The sequence below is a fragment of the Pan troglodytes genome, chromosome 1 (assembly GCF_028858775.2).
Source record: "Pan troglodytes isolate AG18354 chromosome 1, NHGRI_mPanTro3-v2.0_pri, whole genome shotgun sequence".
NCBI classification, from domain to species: Eukaryota; Metazoa; Chordata; class Mammalia; order Primates; family Hominidae; genus Pan; species Pan troglodytes.
Window position 1 is genome coordinate 21,306,584 of NC_072398.2, and position 27,456 is coordinate 21,334,039.

Here is a 27,456-nt window from a genome sequence, read left to right on the forward strand (position 1 = left end):
ACCTCTTATTAGGTCCCACCTCTCCAGACTGTTGCACTGGAGATCAAGTTTACAACATACGAATTTTGGGAGACACATTCAGACCATAGCACCACCCGGTTGACTGAGCACCATTTATTGAAAAGCCCATTTCTCCCATGGCACTGCACTGCCTCATCTATCATGAATTGGGTAATTATGGGGACTTCACACTTTTAACAGGGTGCTTTTTATAGTTCATCCTGCATCTGAAGTTGTCTTCTGCAGGAAGATTAGTCTGAGTTATCTAGTTCCTCACTGTTAAAAGGTGAATATCCCCTGTTCACTCTTCACCCCTCTGTGGTCCCCTGATTCTACAGCCAAGTTCAGCTGCCATCTTCATGTTGTTAAATCTCGTGGACGCCACTTGGTCCTTACGCCCGTCACTGCCCATCAGCCATCTTTCCTCCCTTGGTCATCCACTGATCTTCTGACCACGTCCTTTCTAGCAAGCTGCTGTGGTCTGAATGTTTGTGTTCCTCAAAAATTCATGGGTTAAAATCTTTACCCTCGGCTGGGCATGGTGGCTCACACCTGTAATCACAGCACTTTGGGAGGCCGAGGTGGGTGGATCACTTGAGGCCAAAAGCTCAAGACCAGCCTGGCCAACATGGTGAAACCCTATCTCCACTAAAAATACAAAAATTAGCCAGGTGTGGTGGCATGTGCCTATAGTCCTAGCTACTCAGAAGGCTGAGGCAGGAGAATCGCTTGAACCCGGGACGTGGAGGCTGTAGTGAGCTGAGATGGTGCCACTGTATCCAGCAAGACTCTGTGTCCCCACCCCCCCAGAAAGAAATCTTTACCCTCAAGGTGACAGCATTAAGAGGTAGGGCCTCTAGAAGGTGATCAAGTCAAGTCATGAGGGTGGAGCATCGTGAATGGGATTCGTGCCTGATATGGTTTGGATCTGTGTCCCCTCCAAATTTCATGTTGAAGTGTAATCCCCAGTGTTGGGCGTGGGACCTGGTAGGAGGTGTTTGGGTTATGGGGGCAGATCCCTCATGAATGGCTTGTGCTGTCCTCATGATAATGAGTGAGTTCACACAAGATCTGTGCGTGGCGACCTCTCCCCCACTCTGTCTTCCTTGCTCCTGCTCTGGCCCATGTGATGTGCCTGCTACCACTCCACTTCTGCCATGTGTAAAATCTCCCTGAGGCCTCCCAAGAAGCTGAGCAGATGCTGTTACCAAGCTTGTGCAGCCTGCAGATCCATGAGCCAATTAAACCTCTTTTCTTCATAAATTACCCAGTCTTGGGTAGCAATGCAAGAATGGCCTAAAACAATGCCCTTATAAAAGTAACCCCAGAGAGATCCACACCCTGGGTGAGGACACAGAAGGCATCATCCATGAGGAGCAGGCCCTCACCGGACAAGGAATCTGCTAGTACCATGACCTTGGACTTCCCAGTCTCCAGAACTGTGAGTACTAAACTCCCATTGTTTATAAATTATCCAGTCTAAGGTATTTTGTTGTAGCAGCACAGACAGAATAAGACACAGGCTCACGAAGCTTTACACGGCTTGGTCTGGGTTGGCCTCTCCATATCAAGATGCTCTTTGTTCCATTACACTCTGTACTCTGCCCACCAAGTCGCTTGTTGTCTTTCACCTCCAGGCTGCCTGGGAGGCCCTCCCAGCCTCCCTCCCCCTAAATTACTGCCAGCTGTCCTTGACATCGGGTCACCTTGTGTGCCTGCATTTCCTCATTGCAGAATTCCTCCCCGTCTCTGTGGCTGCCTGGCTGTCTCCCTCCCTGGGCTCTGCCGGGGCTCCTGTTGACCAGGCCTTTGCCTCATCACTCCTTCTTGGCTACCCCAGTCCACAGGTGGGCTCGCCATCCCCAGGAGCGCACTGGATGCTGTGGTGTAGCTGGATGGTGCTAAGCTTCGCACACCCCAGGCAGGGGTCGAGAAGACCCTCAGCCTGGCCACCATCCTGCCTCACCGGGCCATATGCCCCAAGGAACCAGGGCACACACCCTGCTGAGGAGGCTCCTTTTTCCCAAGCACCCTTGCGGGCGGCGAACCTACCTGGCGCCCAGCCTCGTTGTTGTGGCGGTTCATGGCTGAGCGGGCATCTGGCCGGTTCTCCCGGGCGTCGGCGAACTCCCGAGACACCATCCCACCAAACTCGATGTCCTCGCTACAGCCACCCCACTTCCAGCCCTTGCCTGGTGAGCCCTGGTGGCGGCTGCTGCAGCCACAGATGGCGGCCGTGCCTTCTGCACATGAGCGTGTCACTGCAAAGGCCACACCGGCTGAGGCAATGGCGTGGACAAAGGCCGACTCCCTGGTAGCTGTAGAGAGAGGAGAGATGCAGGGTTAACAGGGCTCAGCTCAAAGGACCGCCTTGGGCAGGTCAGGGGTCTCAGCCCATTTGCATTGTTATAAAGGAACTCGTGAGGTTGGGTGGTGTATAAGGCAAAGAGGCTTACTTGGTTCACGGATCTACAGGCTACACAGAAGCATGGTTCCAGCAACTGCCTCTGGCAAGGGCCTCAGGCTGTTTCCACTTGTGGCAGAAGGGAAAGGGGGGGTAAAGGGGAACCAGTGTGTGCAAGAAATTACATGGTGACAGAAGTGAGAGAGGGGAGGTTGGTACCAGGCTCTTTTTAACAAGCAACTTTGGCTAAGTACAGTGGCTCATGCCTGTAATCCCAGCACTTTGAGAGGCACAGTAGGAGGACTGCTTGAGACCAGGACAGCCTTTTCAACATAGCAAGACCCCATCTCTACAAAAACTAAAAATATTGACTGGGTGTGGCCCCAGCTACTTGGGAGGCTGAGGCGGGAGGATCACTTGAGCCCAGGAAGTGGAGGCTGCCGTGAGCCAGGATAGCACCACTGCACTCCAGCCCTGTCTTAAAAAACATACAGCTGGCAAGGTGGCTTACATCTGTAATCCCAGCCCTTTGGGAGGCAGAGGTGGGAGGATTGCTTGAGCCCAGGAGTTTGAGACCAGCCTTGGCAATGTAGCAAGACCCCATCTCTACAAAAAAATTTTAAAATTAGCAAGGTGCAGTGGTGCATGTAGTCCCAGCTATTCAGGAAGCGGAGGTGGGAGGATTGCTAGAGCCCAGGAGTTTGAGGCTGCAGTGAGCTATAGTCACACTCCAGCATGGGTGATAGAGCAAGACCCTGTCTTTTAAAAAAAGGCACAAGGAAGGCCAGCATGCACCTGGAAAGATGGTCGACATCACCCATCCTGGGGATGTGCAAATCAAAAAACCCAATAAGGGGCCGCCTCACACCTACGGGGATGGCTGCAATCAAAGAGTCAAAGAGTAGCAAGTGTTGGCAAGGATGTGGAGAAATCAGACCCTGACCCTTTTTCACAGCTGGATGGAGGGGAAAGGTGCAGTCCCCTTGGGAGGCACTTTGGCAGTGTCTTCAAGGGTAAACGTCCACCAGCCGTTAGGTTTGCCCCAGAGGAAACCCGTGTCTGTGCAAAGACTTGTAAGCAAATGTTCACACAAGCCACAAACTAGAAGTACCCCAATGTCCATCAACAGGGATGGTTAAAAAGCAGTGGCAAGTCCGTAACAGCATTTAATTTAGGAATAACAAGAAAAATAGCACAAAGGATCTCAAAATAATCATACAACTGAATGAAGGCTGGTAAAACCAGACAAGAGCTAATTCCTTCTGCTGCCCAGATAGCCTGGGGCGCAGAACCCAGAGCGTGGCTCCACCCCGCACACCGCCCACCTCTGCTGTGCCACTTGCCATTGCCTTCCTCCACCCCAAGCACCGACACGTGCATGGCTCAGCGGTACAGCTGCCTCTTCTGGAATCTTCTCAAGACCAGTGACTTCCAGTGCCCACCTCCCCAGGGCCAGCCCCAGTGCCCCAAATGCCCCTGCCTCCAGCTTGGAAGGCTGCAGGGTGTCTGCCGCTGCTGACATTGGAGCTGCCTGGGTCCTTGTACACAGCTTCCTTCTTCCCCAAATGGGGAAATAGAGGCCAGGTTGGGGAAGTGGCATTGCTTGTGAAGAAGGGTGGTAGGGGAGGGCTGGAATTTAGGAGAAAGCTCTGGAGGCTAGGATCAGAGGGATGGGAATGAGCGGTGGTGTGGGCTTTGCAGAGGCCAGGCCCCCAGCCAGGCTTCCCCAGACAGGTTGAAAGAATGAGCTATGTCTTGGGGGTGGGTGTATGCAGACACTTCTGCAAGGGCATGAGGAGAGGGGGTGGGCCTGGCCAGGCCCTGCTTCCATTGATAAAAGGCACTCAGGGCTGGGGGCCTATAATCCCAGCTACTCAGGAGGCTGAGGCAGGAAGATCACTTGAGTTCAGGAGTTCGAGGCTGCAGTGAGGTATGATTACACCACTGCACTCCAGCCTGGGCAACAGAGTGAGAACCTGTCTCAAAAAAACAAAATAAAAAGAGACAGGCACTCACTTTGTACCCACACTCTGACACAGGTGAGGAACAGAGTGCCTGCTGTTTGCCAAGCATTGCAGTCTGAGCTGGGGAACTAGCAGGGAGCCAACCAGGAAAGAGCCTGACCTGCTGCTGGGCAGGGATCTTACAGACCTAGCAAGAAGACACCTGGGCTTTGGAGCCCCTGAGCCTCAGCTTGGCCTCTGGGGGCTAGGTGTGCCCTGGGGCAGGTTCCTCCATGTCTCTGCTTCTGTTGTGGGAGGGTCCTGAGCCCCCACCTTTCCTTGGCTCTGACCTTCTCTCTCCCCTCGAGGCCCTGGGAGAGCAGGAGGGAGAAGGGAGCTCCGATGGGCCCTCTCTATGGGGATAGAAGGAGGCCTGAGGTTCTCCTGGAGCCAGGGTCCTCCCATGGGACAAGGCGGGGATACAGGGCTACGTCCCACTGTGTCCCCTGCTCCTCCTTGGCAGAGGCCCGCAATGGACCCCTTAGGGTCACAACAGAGTCATCATAGGGGGCTGTGACCTCCTCTGCCACCTGGACATCCAGGGAGCTTTCATCCTCGGGTGGATGGGGCTGATGTAGTCTGGATATTTAACCCTGCCTAGATCTCATGTTGAACTGTGATCTCCAGGGCTGGGGTGGGGCCTGGTAGAGGTGACTGGGTCATGGGGGGTGGGTCCCATGGCTTGGTGCTGTCCTCGAGATTATGAGTGAGTTCTTGCAAGATCTGGTTGTTTAAAAGTGTGTGGCACCTCTTCCCCCACTCTTTATCCCGCTCCTGCTCTCGCCACATGACATGCCTGCTCCCCCTTTGCCTTCCGCCATGATTGGAAGCTTCCTAGCCTCCCTAGAAGCAGAAGCAAGAGCCACACTTCCTGTGCAGCCTGCAGAACCGTGAGCCAATTAAACATATTTTCTTATAAATTACCAGCCTCAAATGTTTCTTTATAGCAATGGAAGAATGGCCTAACTCAGGGACACAGGCATGTGGTTGCAGGCTGCCTAGGAGAGGACCGAGACAGCAGCCCCTGGGGCTCGTGATGCCCTTGAGCCCAGGCCAGCTGGGACAGAAAGGCATGAGTGAGTGTGCACACACTCAGACGCTCCCACACAGCCCAACACACATCCACACACAGCCAGCACAGAAGAACGCACGTTGCTCCCATAACAAGAACATACAAAGTGGAAGGTATTTGAGGCTATGGCTTTGCACTGGCATCCCCCTGGCTGCTGACAAAGCCCCCTGAGCCCCTCGGGCCCGCTTTGGTTGACTTTTCTGTGGATTGGCCAACAGCCCCCTGATGGCGGGTCCCAGCAGCCCCGTCCCTCCCTAGGGCCCTGTCCAAGTCAGGCCTGGACACCCACTGCATCCAGCCACAAGCCCAGAAGAAAACTGTCCATTTCTTCTGTATCCACTTCCCACCACCAGCTCAGGAAGGGCTCTGCTTGCTGGCTGGAGACTGTCCAGTTCTGAAACAGCCCCAGCCGCCCAGGCTGCTATGGCCTTCCCAGGTGGCCCTGGGGCCTCTCAGCCAATTTGCCCCTCCTGGTTCTTATCTGTGGGTCCATCTCCCACCTTGCCATGAAGAGGCCCCCAGGAGGCCCCAGCCTCCAGCTTCCTCCTTCCACCACATGCATGCACAGCCACATGCGCACATGTGTGCGCACACAGACACATGCATACCACACACACATGCACACCCCACCTGATGCACATGCACACACACATGCAAACACACACATCTAGGCATGCACACCACACACATGCACACATCACACACATGCACACACATGCACACCCCACCACACACAAGCACACACGCACACCCCACTACATACATGAACACATACACACATGCATGCAAGCACAGCATATACATGCACTCACATACATGCACATCCCCCCCACACATGCACACCATGCAGGCATACCACACATACCATACACATGAACACACATGCATGCACATACCCCACATATACACACCCCACCCCATGCACATGCACACACACAAATACACACACACACCACACAACACATACACATACATGAATACCATACACATACATGCACACACAACCCCCACATGCACGCCTCGTGCACATGCACACACAGACACATGCACACACATACATATGCATGCATGCACACCATACACACCACACACATGCACACCTCCCACGGATGCACATATGCATTCACAACCCACCACACACAAACACATGCATGCACACAGATGCACACACACACACACACCCCTCCACATGTGCACCACACACATGCAAACACATGCATGCACACACATGCACACCTCTCCCTCGCAACACACTATCTGCAGGCTGAGGTCTTCGCCCAATGCCAGTTTGGCCATGCCAGGCCCCCTCTGGATCTATCTCCTCTCCTGACCTCAATGCCGCTCCCTGGCCTCAGGCCGCACTCAGCCCTTTGTCCTCCCCTCGGGCTCTTTCCGGTTCCTTCCTTGGCTCAGGCTGGACCTGCTGTGCCCCTGCCTGCTCTGAGGGGAGCGGCCAGGGATCGGGTATCCTCTACACCTGGCTGCCCCTCCCCAACCAGGAAGATTTGCCCACTGACTCCCTCCCTAGCCCTGGCTGCCTAGGGGCAGGGACTGTTTGGCTCACCTTTTATTTGCAATCTGGAGCACAAGGCCCAGCCCATAGATATTTCCTGGGGCCAGAATGAAAGGCAGGAGCCGTGGGCTGAGTCAAGGAACGAGCAGGGTCTGAGCCTACCCAGAGCAGACCCACCCTTGCCCCTCTAAGGCACCCAGGCCCATCATGCAACCTCCGCTGTTTCCTTTCCCAGGGAGCAGCTAGGCAGCCACCTCCTCCGCACCTTTCCAAGAAACTTAAAGCCCCCACCCCTGACCCCATGTTACTTCCCTAACACAACTGATCAGTTCACAGACAGGCCTGGAGGGGCCTTTGCTGAACCCACTGCCCCTGAGTGAATACACGTGTGGCTGGATGCAGAGCACTTCCTCTCTAAGCCTCCAGGCCTGAGCGCCTGTTCTTGTCTTTAAAGGACTCAGGTCGTCCCCTCCCTAGTCAGCACCCCTTCCCCTGCCATCTGCCCTGCTTCCCTTCTAGGGCAGCTTGAGAGGCAGAGTTGAGGAGTGTCCTGGGTGCTCCTGGAGCTCACGCATGGCACACAGCTCCACCTGCCCTCCTGGCCAGACCTTCTCACTCCCAAATGACCTGGGCATCCCACACCCTGAATACCCCACCCCAGCTGAGTCTGCCTTCCCACCTCACGGCCTGGCTACTACAAGAGTCTGTCTCCAAGGCCAGCCCCTCCCTCTTGCTCCTGAGCTTCTGGTAAGAGGAGAACCAGAGCCTGAGGCTAGGGCTCTCTGTGCCTCACTCATGCCCTGCCCATAACAAGGGCCTCGAGATCCCTGCTTATCAAAACTCAGGCAAACAGCCCCAATAGCCAGACACACTCAAGGGCAAGGGCGGGTGGTGCTGAGGGCTTCCACTTGGACAGAAAAGAGCTCATTCTTGCTCAGTTTGGTCACCAGCTGGCTGAACCTTGATTTTCTCTTCCATCACATGTGGAGGTGGAGCTCCCTGCCAGGCTGAGAAAACCCTGGAGCAGGCCTTCAATTCACTCGTGAAGACTGAAGACAAGAAGTCTCTGCAGAGAGGCTCAGATCCCAGGACAGACACCCCCATCCGAGGCTGAAGTAGAAGCTGCAGGCTGCAAGACCACAGGCCAGAAAAGCGTGAGACCCTATGTTCTGGCAAAGAGAGCCTGCATTAAAGTTGAAGCCACAAGGTCTCTAAGCGGTTCCGCAACTGCTCACAGTGTTTATCAAGCACAATGGGAAAAACCTTAACTGTGCACTGGAGAAGCCTGGCAGACGCCACCTTATTCTGGGGACTGAGTTAACCTTGCCTGAAATGGGACACACAATACCTTGTGGCTCCAGGGATGATGCATGAAGGCCACATATAGCCTTTGAGGTATTCTCACCCAAAATGCACAGCCTGCATCTAATTGTCGGGAGACATCAGACCAACCCAAATTGATGGCTGTTCTGCAAAATGCCTAATTGTGCTCCTCAGAGGTATCAGGGGCATGAGGGACAGGGAAGAGTGGAGAAGCCAGAGGCATGGCATCACCAAAAGTAACAAGGGACCCAGGAGGGGGTTCTGGGACAGAAAAGGGATCTTGATAGAAAAACGAAGGAAAGCTGAGTGACGTCCAGAGTGTGGTGAATAGAACACATTTAGTTTTGAACAATTGGCATAGTTATGCACCACTGGGTTGGACGAGGGGACGCAGGACTCTCAGTGCCACTCCTGCGATGTTTATGTAAGTCTGAAATTATTTCAAAATAAAAAGTTAAACCTGGGCAACATAGCAAGACCCCCTTTCTTAAAAAACAAACAAACATAAATGAGCTGGGCATGGTGGTGTGCATCTGTAGTCCTAGCTACTTGGGATGCTGAGGCAGGAGGATTGCTTGAGCCCAGGACTTCAAGGCTGCAGTGAGCCGTGTTCACACCATTGTACTCCAGCCTGGGAGGCAGAATGAGACCTCATCTCTAATCTAAAAATAATAAAATAAAATAAATAAAAAGTTAAAAAATGTCCTGAAACCATGCAGAAGGAAGACCCCCCAGAATGTCCAAGTGGCAGGCACAGCGGCAGGAGATTTGAGCCTATGGGATGGATTCCACCCAAGGTTCTAGAGGGAATCTGCAGCAGGTTCACTACCCTCCCAAAATAGCACAAACGATGGGGTATGTCTGGGAGCACGGGCATCTTTCTGGAGAGAGAATCCATTGCTTTGATCAGATTTCCACAGGTGTTTGAAGCACGCAGGCTATGAACCACTGCCCAGAGTCACCTCTGTTTACAGAGGAGCTGACTCAGGGCTTCCCTGAGGCCAGGACTCACGTCCAGGCTCTGGAGTTCTGGCAGCCAGCCTCCACGGAAACCAAGTTCTCTGCCACAAACACCTTTGTCAGGGTTTTCTGCTTTTGTTGACACAACAGAGTCAGCTATGGGGGTGAAATGGAGGCATCTTGCCCGTGGGAAGTGCCAGCCATCCCAGAAGGCCAGGAAATCATCCCAGTCAGCAGGAAAATGCCTTCATTAGAGTGGACTGTCGGAGTTCCCACTGGAATGGGACACAGGCTACTGGGAGGCAGGGTGCTTAGACACAAATGCTGCCAATTTGGCCAAGTCACCTGGGAAGGAGCCTGGCTGAACTTTTTGAGCCACCTAAGGCCTGCCCCATTCAGGCCCAAGACTTTTATTCTAACACAGCAATCAGTTGTTGGAGAAAGGAAGAAGAAAGGAAACTGCATAACAAAATTGTTCTGTAAGGGAAGTATCTTCCACCTGGGAAAACCATCTTTCCCAGAAACTTGTTGTGGTCTCATTTAGCAGTTATTTACTGAATTCATCCAAAGTATCAATTATCTATCTTTCCTTCCTTTCGTTCATTCATCCATCCGTCATCCACATCTATCCATCTATCCATTCATCTATTGTGCATCATCCATCCATCCATCCATCCATCTATCCATTACCTATCATCCATCCTTTACCACCACCTACCATGTATCTACCTATCAATTCATCTATCCATTCACCATCCATCCATCCATCATCCATATATCTACTATCCATCATGTACAATCATCCACCATCCACCACCCATCTATCCATCCACCCATCACCCATCATCTGTCATCCACATCCATCCATCATCCATTATCCATCCATCCATCATCCACATCTATCCATCATCCATCTATCATCCATCATCCACCATTCATCCATTCATCATCCATATCCATACATTATCCATATATCTATCATCCATCATCCACCATCCATCCACAATCCATCCATTGTCCATCCATTACCCATCATCCACCATCTACCACCACTCATCCATCCATTCACCCATTATCCATTCATCATGCATCCATCATCAATTCATCACCCATCCACCATTCAACCATCATCCATCCATCATCCCCTTCATCATCTGTCCATTCATCATCTATCTGTTGCCCATCATCTGTCCATCTCTAATCCATCCATCACCATTCATCCATCACCATTCATCCATCATCCACCCATCATCCATTCATCCATCTATCCACCACCCACCATCCATCCATCATCCATCCATCCATCCAGGATCTGAGAGTCCCTAATGAGCCAGGCACTGGGCTGAATGAGGAATATGAGATGAATAAGAAGCAAGGTGCCCACTCTCAATAACCACAGTAAAAAAATCCTCCAGAGGCTGGGCGTGGTGGCTCACAGCTGTAATCCCAGCACTTTGGGAGGCTGAGGTGGGCAGATGACGAGGTCAAGAGATTGAGACCATCCTGGCCAACATGGTGAAACCCCGTCTCTACTAAAAATACAAAAATCAGCGGGGCATGGTGGTGTGCGCCTGTAGTGCCAGCTACTCAAGAGGCTGAGGTGGGAGAATCGCTTGAACCCGGGAGGCGGAGGTTGCAGTGAGCCGAGTTCGCACCACTGCACTCCAGCCTGGCAACAGAGGGAGACTCCATCAAAAGAAAAAAAATCCTCCAGAAAGTGGACTGCTGCTCAATATGATACAAATTCTAACAACCTAGGCTTTCTGAAAGTTGAAGGAGTTCCTGTCCTGGTGATAATAAAACAGAGGTTGGATGACCCACTTTCAGGAGAAGAGAGTCCTTGCCTTGGTAAGGAGAATGAACCAGGGGAAGCCCTCCCTATCTCTAGTGGGAGGCTTTGCTGGTGTGTGTGTTAGGTTTCTTGCCTGGGACTGTGCTAAACCATGTGCTTTTGGGAGCTTACAGTTCACAAGGGAGGCAGTAGAGAGGACAAGGACACACAGCAAGGCTTGACAATATGAGCTCTGAGGCAGGCCTGGGATGGAAGGGTGATGAATAGTGGGTAGATGGATGGGTGGGTGGATAGATGATGGATTGAGGGATGGTGGATAGATGGATGATGATGAATTGATGGATGGTGGATGGATGGATGGATGGATGGATGGATGAATTGATGGATAGATGGATGATGGATTGATGGATGGCAGATAGATGGATAGATTGATGGATGTTGGATGGTGGATGGATGGATGGATGAATTGATGGATGGTGGATCGTGCATGATGGATGAATGGATGATGGATGGATGGATAAAGTCTGAGAAGGTGAGGGAGTTCTAGGTGGTAAGAGGTGGGCATTTAGGGAAAGGCAGAAGAGCTGCCAGGCAAGGCTCCATCACAGCTGAGGGCAGTGCAGTTGTCAGATGCAGGGAATCATGAGATGAACTTTGATGGTTCCTTTGTCTCTTGCATCTCAGAACTTTTGGACTAGAGGGATCTTAACAAATCCTTTGTTTCTAGGTTTGGATTTAATGGGCTTTTCAAGTATCAGAGAGCATCTGGGGACTAACAGAGGACTGCCAAGTGCTTTTATTTTGTTGAGACAGGAAAAGATATAGATAGATGATAGATGATAGATAGATAGATAGATAGATAGATAGATAGATAGATATAGATATGTAGTAGATATATATATATATATATATATAAAATATCTACCATCATAACTTCAGAAAAGGACCTTTGAACATCAAACAGGAAGGATATGTTTCCAAATTCTTTTTTTTTTTTTTTGAGATAGAGTCTCGTTCTGTCACCCAGGCTGGAGTGCAGTGGCGCGATCTCGGCTCACTGCAAGCTCCACACCCCAGGTTCACGCCATTCTCCTGCCTCAGCCTCCCGAGTAGCTGGGACTACAGGTGCCCACCACCATGCCCAGGTAATTTTTTTTGTATTTTTAGTAGAGAAAGGGTTTCGCCGTGTTAGCCAGGATGGTCTCGATCTCCTGACCTCGTGATCCGCCCATCTCGGCCTCCCAAAGTGCTGAGATTACAGGCATGAGCCACTGCGCCCGGCCATGTTTCCAAATTCTTAAACGTTGAACAACATTTGCCCAAATCATTCCAAAATCCTTGTCTTTCACATTTCACTAAAGTTGCTCAGTTGCCACTATTTATTACGCAGTGACTGTCTTTTAAGTGGCAAAGAAGGCTGCAGCCTCTGTCCTCTCAGAGCTGACCTTACCATAGGGAGGCGACCCAGGAAGCATTTCGGCAGGGACAGGTGTTTGCTCAGAAGGTAGCTGCTGAGGGAGCATAGCATGGAGGCTGCCCTGTTAGGGGGTGACAGTGGGAAAAGCAGGTCCAAGCCGATCCTTGTATTAACTAATGAGAGAAGTGTCCCCAACAGGAAGATGGCTCAGAGAGGGTCAGCCATGGGCCCCAGGCTGCACAGCAGTGAGTGCAGAGCCCAGACAGAGGGGTCCCAAGAGAGGTCCCTGAACTCATCATTATGGGCTCCTGCAGCTCCAATGGGTGTTCCCGTGGCTGGTGTTTCCATGGCCATAGCCTCAAGGGAGCAGGGAGCCCACCTGCCTGGCTGGGCCCCCACTGCATGGCTGAGGGGGACATGCCTATCTGTGGAAAGGCTGTGGGGGCTGATACAGGGCGAGAGGAGAGGGACAGCCTGGGACTCCTGGGCTCCTGGGACATGCCTGTTGGTCCAGAGGGGACTCCTGAGTGGCTTTTCTGAGGCACAAACAACTTGAAGGAGGGAAAGTTCTGGGTCAGGGGGTGGGGATTGTTGTTAAATGCGACCATAGGACAATGAAATCCAGCTCCTTGGGGAGGCAGAGTGCTCAGTCTGAAGGGCTTCACCCAGGCTGGCCCCTCTGGGAAGCCCAGCAGGGAATTAGGACTGGAGGCTTCCAACAATGGTCATGGCTGGGGGGGCCAATGAATCACTGCAGGGCCGCCCTGGGGACCCAAGTTCAACTGGGGTGGGGGGCACCTATATCTTAAAGGGTCTCCAGTGATTCTGATGCATCAACTGAGATGAGATCTCCCAAGCTCAGATTCCATTCCGTGCTGACCCCTCCTCTGGGCTGTGACCAGAAAGAAGGCTATGGACAGCTTGGCCATGACTTTGTAAGGGCGCTATGGGACCCTGGACAAGACCCTGAACAGGAGCCTGCCAGGAGAAGGGGGTTGGGGGGTGTCTCTGATATGCTGATGGCCATCCCCCCATGAGTAGACAGTGGTCATTGGGTCTCTGGCCTGGCCTCTTCCTGGAGGTGGGTACCTTGGTCACAGGCTCTGGGATTCAGGGCCCTGGCTGCTGGCAGCTGGTGGCTGGGCTGCTTAGTGTGGGAAGGGGGCTATGGTTCTGCCTCTGTGGCCCCATCCTAGGGCAGCTGACACCTCCTTTCCTAGGAGCTTGGGATGCCGCCTTTGCCCAGTCTGCTTCTTGATGTTGACCCATGCTCACCTGGCCATGCCTCCTGGGGCCCTCCAATGCTGTCCCCAGCCCCTGGAAACCTGTGGCTTCGTCTCTTTCCCCTGGCAATGCTGACTGTCTGGCTGGACACCCCCAGCTCTGGCAGGGATGCACTGGCCGAGGGCAGGACTCCATGGTGGCCAGTCCAGCCGGGTGCTAGGGGCCCAGACTCCCAACATTGCCCACTGCCCAGGAGAAAAACTGTGCTGAATCTCCACCGGGAAGTTCTCACCTCCACTGTGACAAAAAAATGCCCTCTGTCCCCCAAGTGCACCCTACTGCAGCCAGCTTCTCTCCCCAGGTCTGCAGGGCAAATGCCCCACCCCACAGGCCTTCCCCCTGCCTGATCTGCCAGCCCTTTCCATGCACCAGTGAGGAGCAGTCTCCCTGTACTCCAGGGACTGGCCTTCAGGCATCCTGGGGGATGGAGGGTCACAGCGAACACAGCCCCCCGTGCACGCTGCACCCTGTATGATTACCACACCCCCACCACATACCTGGGACCCATAAAGTTGTGGGGACAGTGGCCACCCCGAATGCATTGGGTCCCTCCCTCCTGGTGCTGCCCCCATCTCCTGCCTGCTCACGCCACAGCTGCTGGAAGGGGCTGGCTGAGTGAGGGGGGGTGCCTTGGATCCCAGCTAGGACCACCTGACCAGACTGGCCAGGGGCCTGCAGGTCACTGTGGCCCCAAATGTCATGTCATCTGGGGACCATCGCCCCTGAAAAAGGACAAGCAAAGTCCTTCTCGTGCCCATCGGGAGGCCACAACAGGCTTCCAGAGCAGCCATCGCGTGGGCCCTCTTCCCCCACTGAGGCCTGAACACAGGGGAAGGAGAAGACCCTTTGCTGTGGGGCACACAGGGGGACTCAGCCCGCGCCCCCGTCCCCGCCGAGCCGACGCCCGGGCGCCTCCCCTCGGGGGCTGCCCACCTTCCCTCATTCCTGCGGCCCCAGGAGGAGCCAGGCGGCCGGGAGGGGGTGTCGCGGTGGCATTTGGTAATCATGGCCTGCACAAAAGGCCCCGGAGCCACCTGAGAGCGGAATGCGGCCCGCGCCCCACCGCGGCCACGGCCCCTGACACCGCCGGGCGGCCCGCGCGGCCGGGCGCCGTGCTGACCCGCTGGGGCGCTTGAATCCGGCTTTGTGCGCCACTGTCACGCCGAGTTAGGCCCACAATGGCCGGCGATATTTTATATGAATTTCCCCCTGGTCGGTGATTAGGCGAGCGCAGGCCAGTCATAGCAACCTGGAAGTATGCGCCGCGCGCCAGGCCGTCCGGCGCGAGGGGAAATCCCCATTCAGACGCTTTAATTCAGCACCGCGAAGGGCGTGTGAACCGCCCGCGCATTTGCACTCTCCCCTTGTGCTTAATCTTGTCGCCGTCGCTGGGATATTGTGCTCCCAGCCGGACGCGGCGGGTAGTCGGCCGGGGTTCCCCTCCCACTGGGGAGAGTTAATGATATACCAGAGAGGCCGCTGGAGCCAGGGGAGCCCCCCACCCCAACGCATCTTAAACGGCAACACTTTCCGATGGGGGGGGGTCAGGGGTCGCAACCTGGCTTTGGGGACGCTGGTTCCCTAAAGAGCTGCCCTCTGTGTCCCCATGTCCTAGCAGGCAGGCCCCACCCGTAGCAGGCAGGCCCTCATAGGCAGGGGACACACAGGGAGGTGGCGGACCACCCCCGAGGGGCTCCTGGGGGCTCAGCGGGGAGGAGAGGAGGCTGGGCTGTCTCCTGCCTGGGGAAGACGTTGGAGAGATGAAGGGGGACTTGTGGGGCACCCAACAAGGCTTACTGACATGTGGTGCGCAGGACCCTTTCATTACTCTCCCCACCCTTTGGGGCTGGAGGGGTCCTGGGGCACTAACCAGGAATCTGGCCGTGTGCTTTGAGTGGGGATACCCTGGGGTTCACAGAAGAGGGCAGGGGGTGGGGACTGGAAATGCTTGAAGAGGGGGTGGTGTGTGAAGGCTGAGTGGGAGGGCCACTGCTGCAGGCCCCACCCACACTGGGTACGAAGAAGCAAACCCCAGGGCTCTGGGAAGTGTCCACCGGGAGTTGTGGGAAGCACACTTACTTGGGAAGCACAAGAGATTGCATACCTCCCCATGCCACTACACTCCCCCCGACCTCTCTGGCAGGTGCCAGGGCCTGGGGGGACTCCTGGGCCCAGCCCATGTTAGAGGGCACCGAGCATGTGGGCACAGGTGGCATCCCTAGGCTCCAGGCCTCGCCCGCTCCTGGCCTCTGTCCCCTTCTCTAAGGAGCACATGCCCCACCTGGCCTAGAGCCCGCCAGGCTCTCTGCAGAGCCACGTGCTGCCTGAGATCCAGCTGCTGGGCCCTGGGCTGCTGCATCCACTGCAGCCGTCCCTGCCCTTTCTCTGTACCTGTGTCCTTGCCAGCTTTACCTTGCCAGGGGTCAAGAGTGAGGTGTCTCCAGCTCTGCAGGGAAGTGAGCCCTCCTGGTGCCTGGGTCCTGCGGCAGGGGACAGAGAAGCTGCACGGTGTGCCCAGTCTCCATGCACTTAAAATTCCTCAAATGCTTTCTACCCCAGGCAGGTTGAATGTCCTGCTCCTTTTGGACCCCAGAAGAGAGGGCTCTTCAGGGACCAGGCTCAGCTTCTGTGACAGAGCCCCATGTTCCAAGGACTGATGGTTTCTCCCAGCCTCAGTCTGGTGGCCCCAGTCCCCAGCCCCAGGCCAGGTGGACGGCAGATGGGGCTGAAAGCAGGAGGTGTGAGGATATGAAGCTTCTTCCTTCATATGTTCACACTCATGCACACACACACACACACACGCACATGCATACACACAGGCATGCACATATATGGCTTATGTGCACATATAGGCACACACATGCACCCCTCACAATGCACACGCTAGGGTGTACACTCACATGTGCACACACACACAAGAGGCTGGGCCCCTCTCTTCACAGCTGACTGAGGGTTTTTAACTGTGTTCAACAAGGCCATCTTGGCAGGGGTGGCCAGGCACCCTGTGGCCACTGCCACAAAGCCTGGGGTGACCTTTGACATGATTAGGGTTGCCCTGACCCTAATCCAATCAGATGATTATGGAGAGCGCAGCCAGGGCCTCCACAATGGCCTCCTGAGCAGGCCTCTCTCTGAGGCACCCGACGGGCTCCTTCCTCCCAGGCCACCAGGACTCCAAGCATTTCTGAGTCCCCGTGGCAGGCAGGAGGGAGGAGCCGGGACTTCCCCTTTCCTACTTAAACCTATTTAAGCCATGAGGAGGTAGGAGGGGTTCCAGACTGTGTTCCTCTATCAGAAAGGGGAGGAGAAAGGGGTAGTAGGATCAGAGAAGGGGAGAAGGAGAGGGTCCAGGGGAGGTAAGTGGGATGGGAGGGGAGGCTAGAAGCACAGCAGGAGCTCAGCCCTTTGCAGAGAGGCCGGCATAGCAGCAGGAAAACAACCAGAAATGGGGGCTCCCCGCCCCAACCCAACGCTGGCACCTTAGGGCAGGACCTGGGCATCTGTGAGGCCCACTTGCCCCTGGAGAGCCTGCGGCATTAATCCAAGAGCCCCATTGAGAAATTCTCAGTGACCGCTCAGATCCATCCCCGCCCTGCCCGGAGGGATGCACACATGGGGACCGGGTATCCTCTGGAGTCCTACCTTCTCTGCTTCCTCCCGGGCTGCACCTGCCCTCCCTGTGGGCTCGGGGTTCCTCCAGTGATTCCTAAACTGTATGCTCCAGCTAGGCTCTGTCACTGCTGGGCCTGCCTGAGGGCTCTGCTCACCCCCACGTCAGCCCCAACCTTGGCATGGGCTGTCCCCTCTGCCTGGGGACTTTGGACCCAGGCTGCCAAGGTTCACATCTCTGCTTTGTCACAGTGATTCTGCTTCCTCATTTGTAAAACAAGGTCACCGCACTGCTGGCCTCAACAGATGGGCATGAGGATTCAACTGGCCATGGTGTGTCGAACACTTAAACGGTGCCTAGAAAATACTGGATATGTGTGTGTTTTAAAGGAAGAAAATCCTTCAAGATTCAGCCCAGGGGCTACCTCCCCTGGGAAGCCCTCCTGGGATTCCCCGAGTCACGCACCATTGTCCTTAGGTCACTGGCTTCATACATCATTTCTAAGCATATGCTGTGTGGCAGAGTACATCTCTGTGCTTTCCCAGGGGACCGACTGTGTACATTTGCGCCACATGTATACCTGTGTGGCATATGCTATAGGGATGCTGTCACACACCAGACCCATGGGAGACCCCCAAGGGTCCCAGCTCTTGTTCCAGGAGACTCCTGGATCTTCCTGGAGCATGCCATACCCTAGGGAGTTTCTCCCAGAAAGCAAGAGTGGGAGCCATTGATAATGACTGGGACTTGTGAAAATCAGGCACCTTTAATTCCCTGTTTTCCACAAACTTTAAGGAGGACCTAACTGAGTCATGTGGTGATAGGATTTTTTCACATTTTGATGATAGGCCACCATGTGATTTTTGGCATATATAACTCTAAAAAAATTCAAAGAATTGAGAGATGCATGGTAACTAAGTGCTCCCATTTTTATTATTTATTTATGTGAACAAAGTTTTTCTCACATCTAGAACTACTAAGTTTAAAAGCAAGATGGGCCTACCTGCAGCTAACATCCTATCCAGTGGTGAAAGACTGAAAGCTGTTTGTCCACTCTCAACTCTGCTATTCATCATGGCACCGGAGGCTCTGGCCAGGGCAATTAAGGAAGAAAAATGAAAAAACTGCATCCAGATTGGAAGGAAGAAATAAAACTATCTTATACGTAGAAAGCCCTAATGAATCTGCAAATTAAAAAATACATTAGAACTGATCAACAACTCCAGCAAGGTTACAGAGTACAAGATCTATATTAAAAATCATTTGTGTGTGTGTGTGTGTGTGCGTATGTGTGTGTGTTTTTTTGAGACAGAGTCTCACTCTGTTGCCAGGCTGGAGTGTAGTGGTGTGATCTCAGCTCATTGCAACCTCTGCCTCCTGGGCTTAAGTGATTCTTGTTCCTCAGCTTCCTGAGTAGCTGGGACTACAGGCGTGTGCCACCATGCCTGGCTAATTTTTGTATTTTTAGTAGAGACAGGGTTTTGTCATGTTGGCCAGGGTGGTCTTGAACCCCTGACCTCAAATGATCTCCCTGTCTTGGCCTCCCAAAGTGCTGGGATTACAGGCATAAGCCACTGCATCTGGCCTCATTTGTGTTTCTATACACTAGTGACAAATAATTAAAAAATGAGATTAATAAAACAATTTCATTCACAACAGCATCAAAAATAATAAAATACTTAAGGAATACATTTAACAAAATAAGTGCAAGATTTGTATGCTGAAAACTACAAAATGTCATGAAAGAAATTAAAGACCTAAATAGGAAGATATCCTATGTTCATGGACCAGAAGACATAATATTAGTAGAACAATATTTCCCAAACTGATCTACACACTCAACACAATTTCTAAAAATCTAAGCTTTTTTTGCAGAAATTGATGAGCTAATCCTAAAACTCACATGGAACTGTAATTGTCTCCAAATAGCCAAAATAACCTTGAAAAGAAAGACGAGCAGGAGGACTCACATGTTCTAATTTCAAAACACTACAAAACTACAATAATCAAAACAGTGTGGCACTGGCATAAAGACAGACATATGGAACAATGGAATAGAATAAAGAGCACAGAGATAAATTCATACATCTAGGGCTAACTGATTTACAGTAAAGTTGCCAAGACTATTCAAAGGAGAAAGAACAGTCTGCAACAGATGGTGCTGGAATAACTGGATTTCCACATGCAAAAGAATGTGATTAGATCCCTGCCTCACATCGTCTATGAAAATTAAAATAAAGACTGAGATGTAAGCGTTAAAACGCTAAAACTCTTATTTAAAAAAAAACCTAATTAAGAGTAGATCTTTGTGAGCTTGGGTTAGGCAATTGTCTCTTAGATATGGCATCAAAAGCCAAGGAACCAAATAAAAAACTGATAACTTGGAATTCATCAAAATTAAAATCTTGCATGTATCAAAGGACACCATCAAGCAAGTGAAAAGACAACCCACAGAATGGGGGGAAATATTTGCAAGTCATGTATTGGATAAGGGACTTGTATGCAGACTATATAAAGCACTCTTACAACTCAACGACAAAAAGACAAATAACCCAATTAAAATGTGGGTGGAAGAATGGAATAACATTACTCCAAGGAAGAGAGGCAAATGGCCAATGAGCACATGAAAAGATGCTCAACATCCTTAGATATCAGGGAAATGCAAATGAAAACCTCAGTGAGACATTGCTTCACACCCACTAGGATGGCTAGAACAAAACCAACAAGCAGAAAATCACAAGTGCTCATGAAGATGTGCAGAAATCAGAATCCTCAGACCCTGCTGATGGGAATGTAAAATGGTGCAGACACTCTGGAATAGTTTGACAGTTCCTCAAAAAGTTAAGCATGGAGTTCCTCTGTGACCCAATTCTGCTCCTAGGTATATGCCAGAGAGAACTGAAAATACACATTCACACAAAAGGCATTATTTATAATAGTCAAGAAATTGAAAAAACCCAAATGCCTATCAGTGAGTGAATGGATAAACAAAATATGGTCTATCCATACAATGGAATATTACTCAGCCATAAAAGGGAAGGAAGTTCTGGTATATGACCAGGCTCCTAGACCATAGATTTGGGGACTCCAGAGCAGGACTCGTTCATAGGCCTTTCCCTGAAGCAGCTGGAGTTGCCATCAGGTTTAGGACCCAGTGCTATTCACCGACTTTGGGGCTTTGCATTCAGCTGGCTGGCCCCCCAGCCAATCTGCTGGCTGGGATTCCCATCTGTGCAGATCTGTGCCTTTCCATGGGCATCGTCCAATCCAGACAGTGATGCACAGGCTCCCCAAGGCTCAGCTTGGAGGACAGACCCAAGGGTTCCTGAATGGTGTGACTCATGAGGCTAGCTTCCTCCTGGCCTCCAGCTGGGCTCAGATGCCCAGGTTGGGAGTCAGTGAGCTGATGCCGTCCATGGGCAGGAGCCCTCCCCGCTTTGGCAAGTGAGATGTCCTCCCCGCTTCCACGAGTGAGAGACACCCTGACATTCTGGAGGGCAATGAAATATCCTAAAGATTCCCGAGGGTAGCAGGGCTTTAGGGAATGGCATGTTCCCCTCTGACCCCATGCAGCACAGCCTTCCTCCATCACCTGGTATGGCTCCAAGCAGGACAGGCTTCCTGCTTTCTTCCTAAAATCCCTGCTTCCTTCTCAGAGGGGGAGTGGCAGCCCTAAGCACCCCATCCTGGCTCTGGAGCCAGCAAGCACATGGCACAGGGCCCAGTCTGGTGCTCTTGGCCTTTTGCAGTGTATATGTTGCCCATGCCTCCCTCCATGCCACCACTGGCTACAGCACAGCCCAGGAACCCTAGCGGGCAGCAACTGCATCACATGCACACATAGGCATGCACATGCATGCCACAGCCACATGCACACGGCACAGGCACATCCACATACACCCATGCACAGGCACATGTATCCACCAAACCACATACACATTCACTACACCTGACACATACACATGCACACACATGCACAGGCACACACCCCACACACCACATGCATGTGCACACATAACACATCACACCACATTCCCAACACGTGCACACTCACATACACACCATGCATCACATGCCACACACACCCTTGGACACGCTCGATGAGCTGCACGGCCCTGGGACCTGACTCCTGTGCACCCTGGCAGCTATCTCCAGGGGAGCTGCGTGGTGTATTACCCCAGCCAGCAGCTCTGTGAGGTCTGACAAGCTGTAAGTATTCTTCCACTTTATAAATGGGAGGCTGATGCTCCAGGAAGTGAGCTCCCTCTCACTCAAGGTCACAGGAAGGCCACCATCCGAGCTCCCCAAGCTCCAGTTTCTTCTCCTACAGGGACCCTGACTTGTCCTTCAGGGACGTCCTCCTCATCCCAGACCCACAGTGACCAGTGCCCGGACTCTGAGCCTGACCCTCGGGTCCCCACTCTCTGCCCCACGGTGCCTTCCCCACGCCTGAAGAACACAGGCCCGTGATGAGGGCCGGGGCGTGGCCATGGCCACCAGATGCTGGAGGGCTCCTGCCCATGGATGGCCTCAGCCAGGCCCCACCAGCCCTGGAGGCAGTGTCAGCTGCACACTCAGGAGCTCTGCTGGTCAGGGCACATGCCAGGCCCCCCAGAGCCAGGCACCTTCCCTCCAAGGACTTGTGGTCTTCCTTCACATTTGGCTGCAGGGGCTGAGCAAGGCCATGCTGTCCTTCCACAGAATCATCAGCTCATGGGGCTGACCAGAGGCTGTGAAGCAGGGTGGGGGGATAGGAGCAAGCGTGGGGGACACTCCTGAGAGGGCCTGTGGGAATTACTACAGGAGAAAGGGTGTTCCTGGCAGAGGGACTGCAAAGTGCAAAGGTGGGAGGGAGGGGGCATCATGCTCAGTGTTTGAGAAGCAGCCAAGAGGCCAGTGGGGCTGGAAGACACAGAGAGTGTCTCAGTCCGTGCGGGTTGCTCTAAAAAAACACCATAGCCAGGCAGCTCATAAACAGCACAAGTCCAAGGGCAAGGCACTGGCAGGTTCAGTGCCCGGCGAGGACGCATCCTGGTTCATAGACCTCTCTTTCTCACTGGGTCAGACCTCTTTTTCTCGCTGGGTCAGCATATGCATGGTGGAAGGACTGAGAGGTTCCTTTTTATTTATTTATTATTTGTTTATTTATTTATATTTTTCCTTTTTTTTTTTTGAGATGGAGTCTCACTCTGTTGCCCAGGCTGGAGTACAGTGAAGCAATCTCGGCTCACTAAAACCTCCGCCTCCCAGGTTCAAGTGATTCTCGTGCCTCAGCCTCCCGACTAGCTGGGATTACAGATGCCCACCACCACCCTTGGCTAATTTTTTTGTATTTTAGTAGAGGCAGGGTTTCACCATGTTAGCCAGGCTGGTCTCGAACTCCTGACCTCAAGTGATCTGCCTGCCTCCGCCTCCCAAAGTGCTGGGATTTCAGGCGTGAGCCACTGCGCCTGGCCTATTTATTTTTATTTTTATATTTTTTAGAGACAGGGTCTCATTCTGTTACCCAAGCTGGAGCTCAGTGGTGCCATCATGGCTCATTGTAGCCTCAACCTGGACTCAAGTGACACTTCCTGAGTAGCTAGGACTACAAGGCACTGTGCTTGGCTAATATATGTTAACATTTTTTGCAGAGATGGGGTCTTGCTATGTTTCCCAGGCTGGTCTTGAACTCCTGGCCTCAAGCAATCCTCTCACCTCAGCCTCAGTGGCACTGATCCCACTCATGAGGCTTTATCCTCATGACCTGACCACCTCCCAAAGGCCCCACCTTCTACCACCGTCACCTGTGGGTGAGGATTTCAATGTAGGAATTGGGGGCGGTGGGCACAAGCATTCATACTATTGCGGGGAGGACAGGGAGGAGGGTAAGGTGGCAGCCAGGGGCCCAGGGTTTTTGACCTGAGCAACAGAGAACTGGGGTTGTCCGTTATAAAATGAGGGAGCCAGCGGGGAAGCAGATTTGTGGAGAAGTGAGATGAACTCTGGCCTTGGGCATTCTGCCAACAGGACCCCCAGGACTGCAAGGTCCCTGGGAGGACTTTCCCAGCGTGACCTGTCTCGCTTTGTCTGAGTAGCCTTCCTTCGGCACCATGGTCTCCAAAGTCTCCTCGGCCTGCTGACCACATGCTCAGCACAGCTGTGGTCCCCTGGGCCCCGCCTCGGCCGGCAGGACTGTGCTGAGCCACCCTGGGGTGGATGGTACTATGCACATTCCGCCCTACATGTGGGTCTCCCAAGGTGACCTTGATGCTCCATCGAGTGGTGGGATCTGTGTCCTCTACCCCAGAACGCAGCCTGGAACCCAAAAGGAAGCTCCAAGGGCCCTCCAAAAAATTAGACACAAACGGTTAGTACCGACATCGTTAGCTCTCTGGAAAGTAGTCAAAGGGTCACCGCAACCCACTGAATGCCAACTTGAGGAAATGATGACCTTGACTTGCTAGGAGAGCCTGGTAGTGTTTTCATGTGGTGGTGCCTACAAACCTGCCTGGGACAGTGAAGGCTGGCGTTCCCCAGGTGGGTGGATAGTTCTGGAGGGAGCGGAGCAGACCTTTTCCCCAAGGAATTGTTTGTCTGTTTTAACCTGTCTGGGTAAAAAAAAAAATTCGTTTTGCCTAACTCAGAACTGTCTCAGGAGAGAGCAGTGGCTAATCGAAGGGTGGTCTTTGAAAACCTTGAAAGTTAAATAAAGCCACTGCCACCTGGGGCAACTGGATAAAGTGCATTTGTGAAAAACCTGCAGCCAACACCGCTGAAGAAAATCATAGACTACACAAACAAACAGAAACACATCCCATGCTCATGGACAGTAAAAATCAATATTGTGAACATGACAATACTGCCCAAAGCAATCTACAGCTTCAAGGCAATTCCCCTCAAAATGCCAACATCATTTTTCACAGAATTAGGAAAAACAATCCTAAAATTTATACGGAACTAGCCAGGTGTGGTGGCTTAAGCCTGTAATCCCAGCACTTTGAGAGGCCAAGGTGGGTGGATCACTTGAGGTCAGGAGTTTGAGACCAGCCTGACTAACATGGCAAAACTCCGTCTCTATTAAAAATACAATTTGTATAGTATACAAATTATACTACAAGGCTATAGTGACCAAAACAGCATGGAACTTGTATGAAAGTAGGCACATAGACCAATGGAACAGAATAGAGAACCCAGAAATAAAGCCAAAAATGTACAGACAACTGATCTTTGACAAAGAAAACAAAAACATAAATTGGAAAAAGGTCACCCTACTTAATAATTGGTGCTGGGGAAACTGGCAAACCACATGTAGGTGAATGAAACTGGATGCTCATCTCTCACCTTATACAAAAATCAACTCCAGATGGATCAAAGACTTAAATCTAAGACCTGAAACTATAAAAATTCTAGAAGACAACATTGGAAAAACTCTTCTAGACATCAACCTAGGCAAATAATTCATGACTAACAGCCCCAAAACAAATGCAACAAAAACAAATAAATGGGAGCTAATTGAATTAAAAAGCTTCTGCACACAAAAAGAAATAATCATCAGAGTAAGCAGACAACCCACAGAGTGGGAGAAAATATTCACAAAGCATACATTTGACAAAGGTGAATATCCAGAATTGACAAGGAACTCAAACAAATCAGCAAGAAAAAACAAATAATCCCATTAAAAAGTGGGTAAGGGACATGAATAGACATTCTCAAAATAAGATATACAAATGGCCAAAAAACATAGGTAAAAATGCTCAACATCACTAATCATCAGGGAAACACAAATTAAAACCATAACGAGACACCACCTTACTCTTGCAAGGACGCCATTATTAAAAAATCAAAAAATAATAGATGTTGGTGTGGATGTGGGGAAAAGAGGATGCTTATACACTGCTGGTAGGAATGTCAATTAGTTCAACCACTGTGGAAAACAGTATGGTGATTCCTTAAAGAGCTGAAAGTAGTTCTATCATTCAATCTAGCAATCCCACTACGGGGTATCTACCCAAAGGAAAAGAAGTCATTATATGAAAAAGACACTTGCACACATATGTTCACAGCAGCACAATTCCCAATTGCAAACATGTGGAACCAGCCTAAGTGCCCATCAACTCACAAGTGGATAAAGAAAACGTGGTGTATAAGGCCAGGCACGGTGGCTCACGCCTGTAATCCCAGCACTTAGGGAGGCTGAGGCGGGTGGATCACCTGAGGTCAGGAGGTCAGGACCAGCCCAGCCAAAGTGGTGAAACCCCGTCTGTACTGAAAAAACAAAAATTAGTGGGGCTTGGTGGCTGGTGCCTGTAGTCCCAGCTACTCGGGAGGCTGAGGCAGGAGAATCGCTTGAAACCAGGAGGTGGAGGCTGCAGTGAGCCGAGATCGCACCACTGCACTCCAGGCTGGATGACAGAGCAAGACCCTATCTCAATAAAATAAAATAAAGAAAATGTGGTATATATACACCATGGAATACTACTCAGACATTAACGGGATTTACATAATGTCATTTGCAGCAATTTGGATGGATCTGGAAGCCATTATTCTAACTGAAGTAACTCAGGAGTGGAAAACCAATATCCTATGTTCTCACTTATAAGTGGGAGCTAAGCTATGAGAACACAAAGGCATACAGAGTGATATCATGGACACCGGAGACTCAGAAGAGGGAGGTTGGGAGGGAAGCCAGGGATAAAACACTACATATTGGGTACAATGTACATTATTTAGGTGAGGGGTGCACTAAAATCTCAGTTCACCACTAACAATTTGTCCATGTAACAAAAAAACACTTGTACCCCAAAAGTTATTGAAATAGAAATTAAAAATAAATAAATAAAAAGAAAGAAAGAAAAACCTGCAGCCAACACCATATACGCAGGCAGCTCAAAGTTTTCACCCTAAGATCAGGAGCGAGGGAAGGATGCCTACTTTTACCATTTCTGTTCAACATAGCACTGGAAGTCCTAACCAGAGCAATCAGGAAAGAAAAAGAAATAAAAGACATTCAAATAAGAAAGGAAGAAAGGAGGCAGTTTCCATCCACAGATGACATCAATTTATATGTAGAAAATTCTACACAATTCACCAAAACCCTCTCAAAGCTAACAAACAAATTAAGCAGGGTTACAGTTGAGGATCAAAACTAAAAAAAAAAATGTATTTCTTGATTAAAAAGTTAAATTTCTATATATTAACAATGGAAAGTCTGAAAAAAAATTAAGAAAACAATTACAAGCTGGTCACAGTGGCTCACGCCTGTAACCCCAGCACTTTGGAAAGCCGAGGCGAGAGGATTGCTTGAGCCCAAAAGTTCAAGACCAGCCTGGGCAACATAGGGAGACCTCCATCTCTACAAAAAAAAAAAAAAAAAAAAAATTAGCCAAGCTTGGCTACTCAGGAGGCTGAGGCAGGAGAATTACTTGAGCCTGGGAGATGGAAGTGCAGTGAGCCGAGATGGTACCACTGCACTCCAGCCTAGGTGACAGAGCCAGACACTGTCTCAAAACAAAAAGAAGAAAAGAAAAATGATTCCATTGACAATAGCATCAAAAAGAAAAATAGTACTTAGGAATACATTAACCATGGAGGTACACAACTCATACCCTGAAAACTACAAAACATGGCTGAAAGAAATTACAGAAGCTGGGCACAGTGGCTCATGCCCTGTAATCCCAACACTTTGGGAGGCCAGGGCAGGTGGATCGCTTGAGCCCAGGAGTTAGAGACCAGTCTGGGCAACATAGCAAAATCCCATCTCTACAAAAAATACAAACACTGGGAGGGCATGGTGGCGCATGCCTGTGGTCCCTGCTACTTGGGAGGCTGAAGCAGGAGGATCGCTTGAACCTGGAAGGTCAAGGCTGCAATGAGCCGTGATCATGCCACTGCACTCCAGCCTGAGCAACAGAGTGAGACCCTGTCTCAAAAACAAAAACAAACAAACAAAAAAAATTAAGGAAGAAGACCTAAATAAATGGAAAGACCCTGAGCTCCTGAATTAAAGGACTTAATATTGTTAAGGAGGCAATGCTTCCCAAGGCAACCTACAGAATCAGTGAAATCCCCATGAAAATCCCAGCAGCATTTTTTTTTG

General features: G+C 51.4%; 1 protein-coding gene across 2 annotated transcripts in view; it reads right to left on the reverse strand.

Annotated features, from left to right (window-relative positions):
• WNT3A (Wnt family member 3A) overlaps window positions 1–27,456 on the reverse strand; it is a 53,949-nt gene that overhangs the window by 8,331 nt on the left and 18,162 nt on the right. For both annotated transcript variants that reach the window (XM_063791022.1, XM_003949709.4), the window contains exon 3: window positions 2,053–2,318. In XM_063791022.1, coding sequence (XP_063647092.1) covers window positions 2,053–2,318 — 266 coding nt within the window. The remainder of the gene's footprint in view (window positions 1–2,052; window positions 2,319–27,456) is intronic.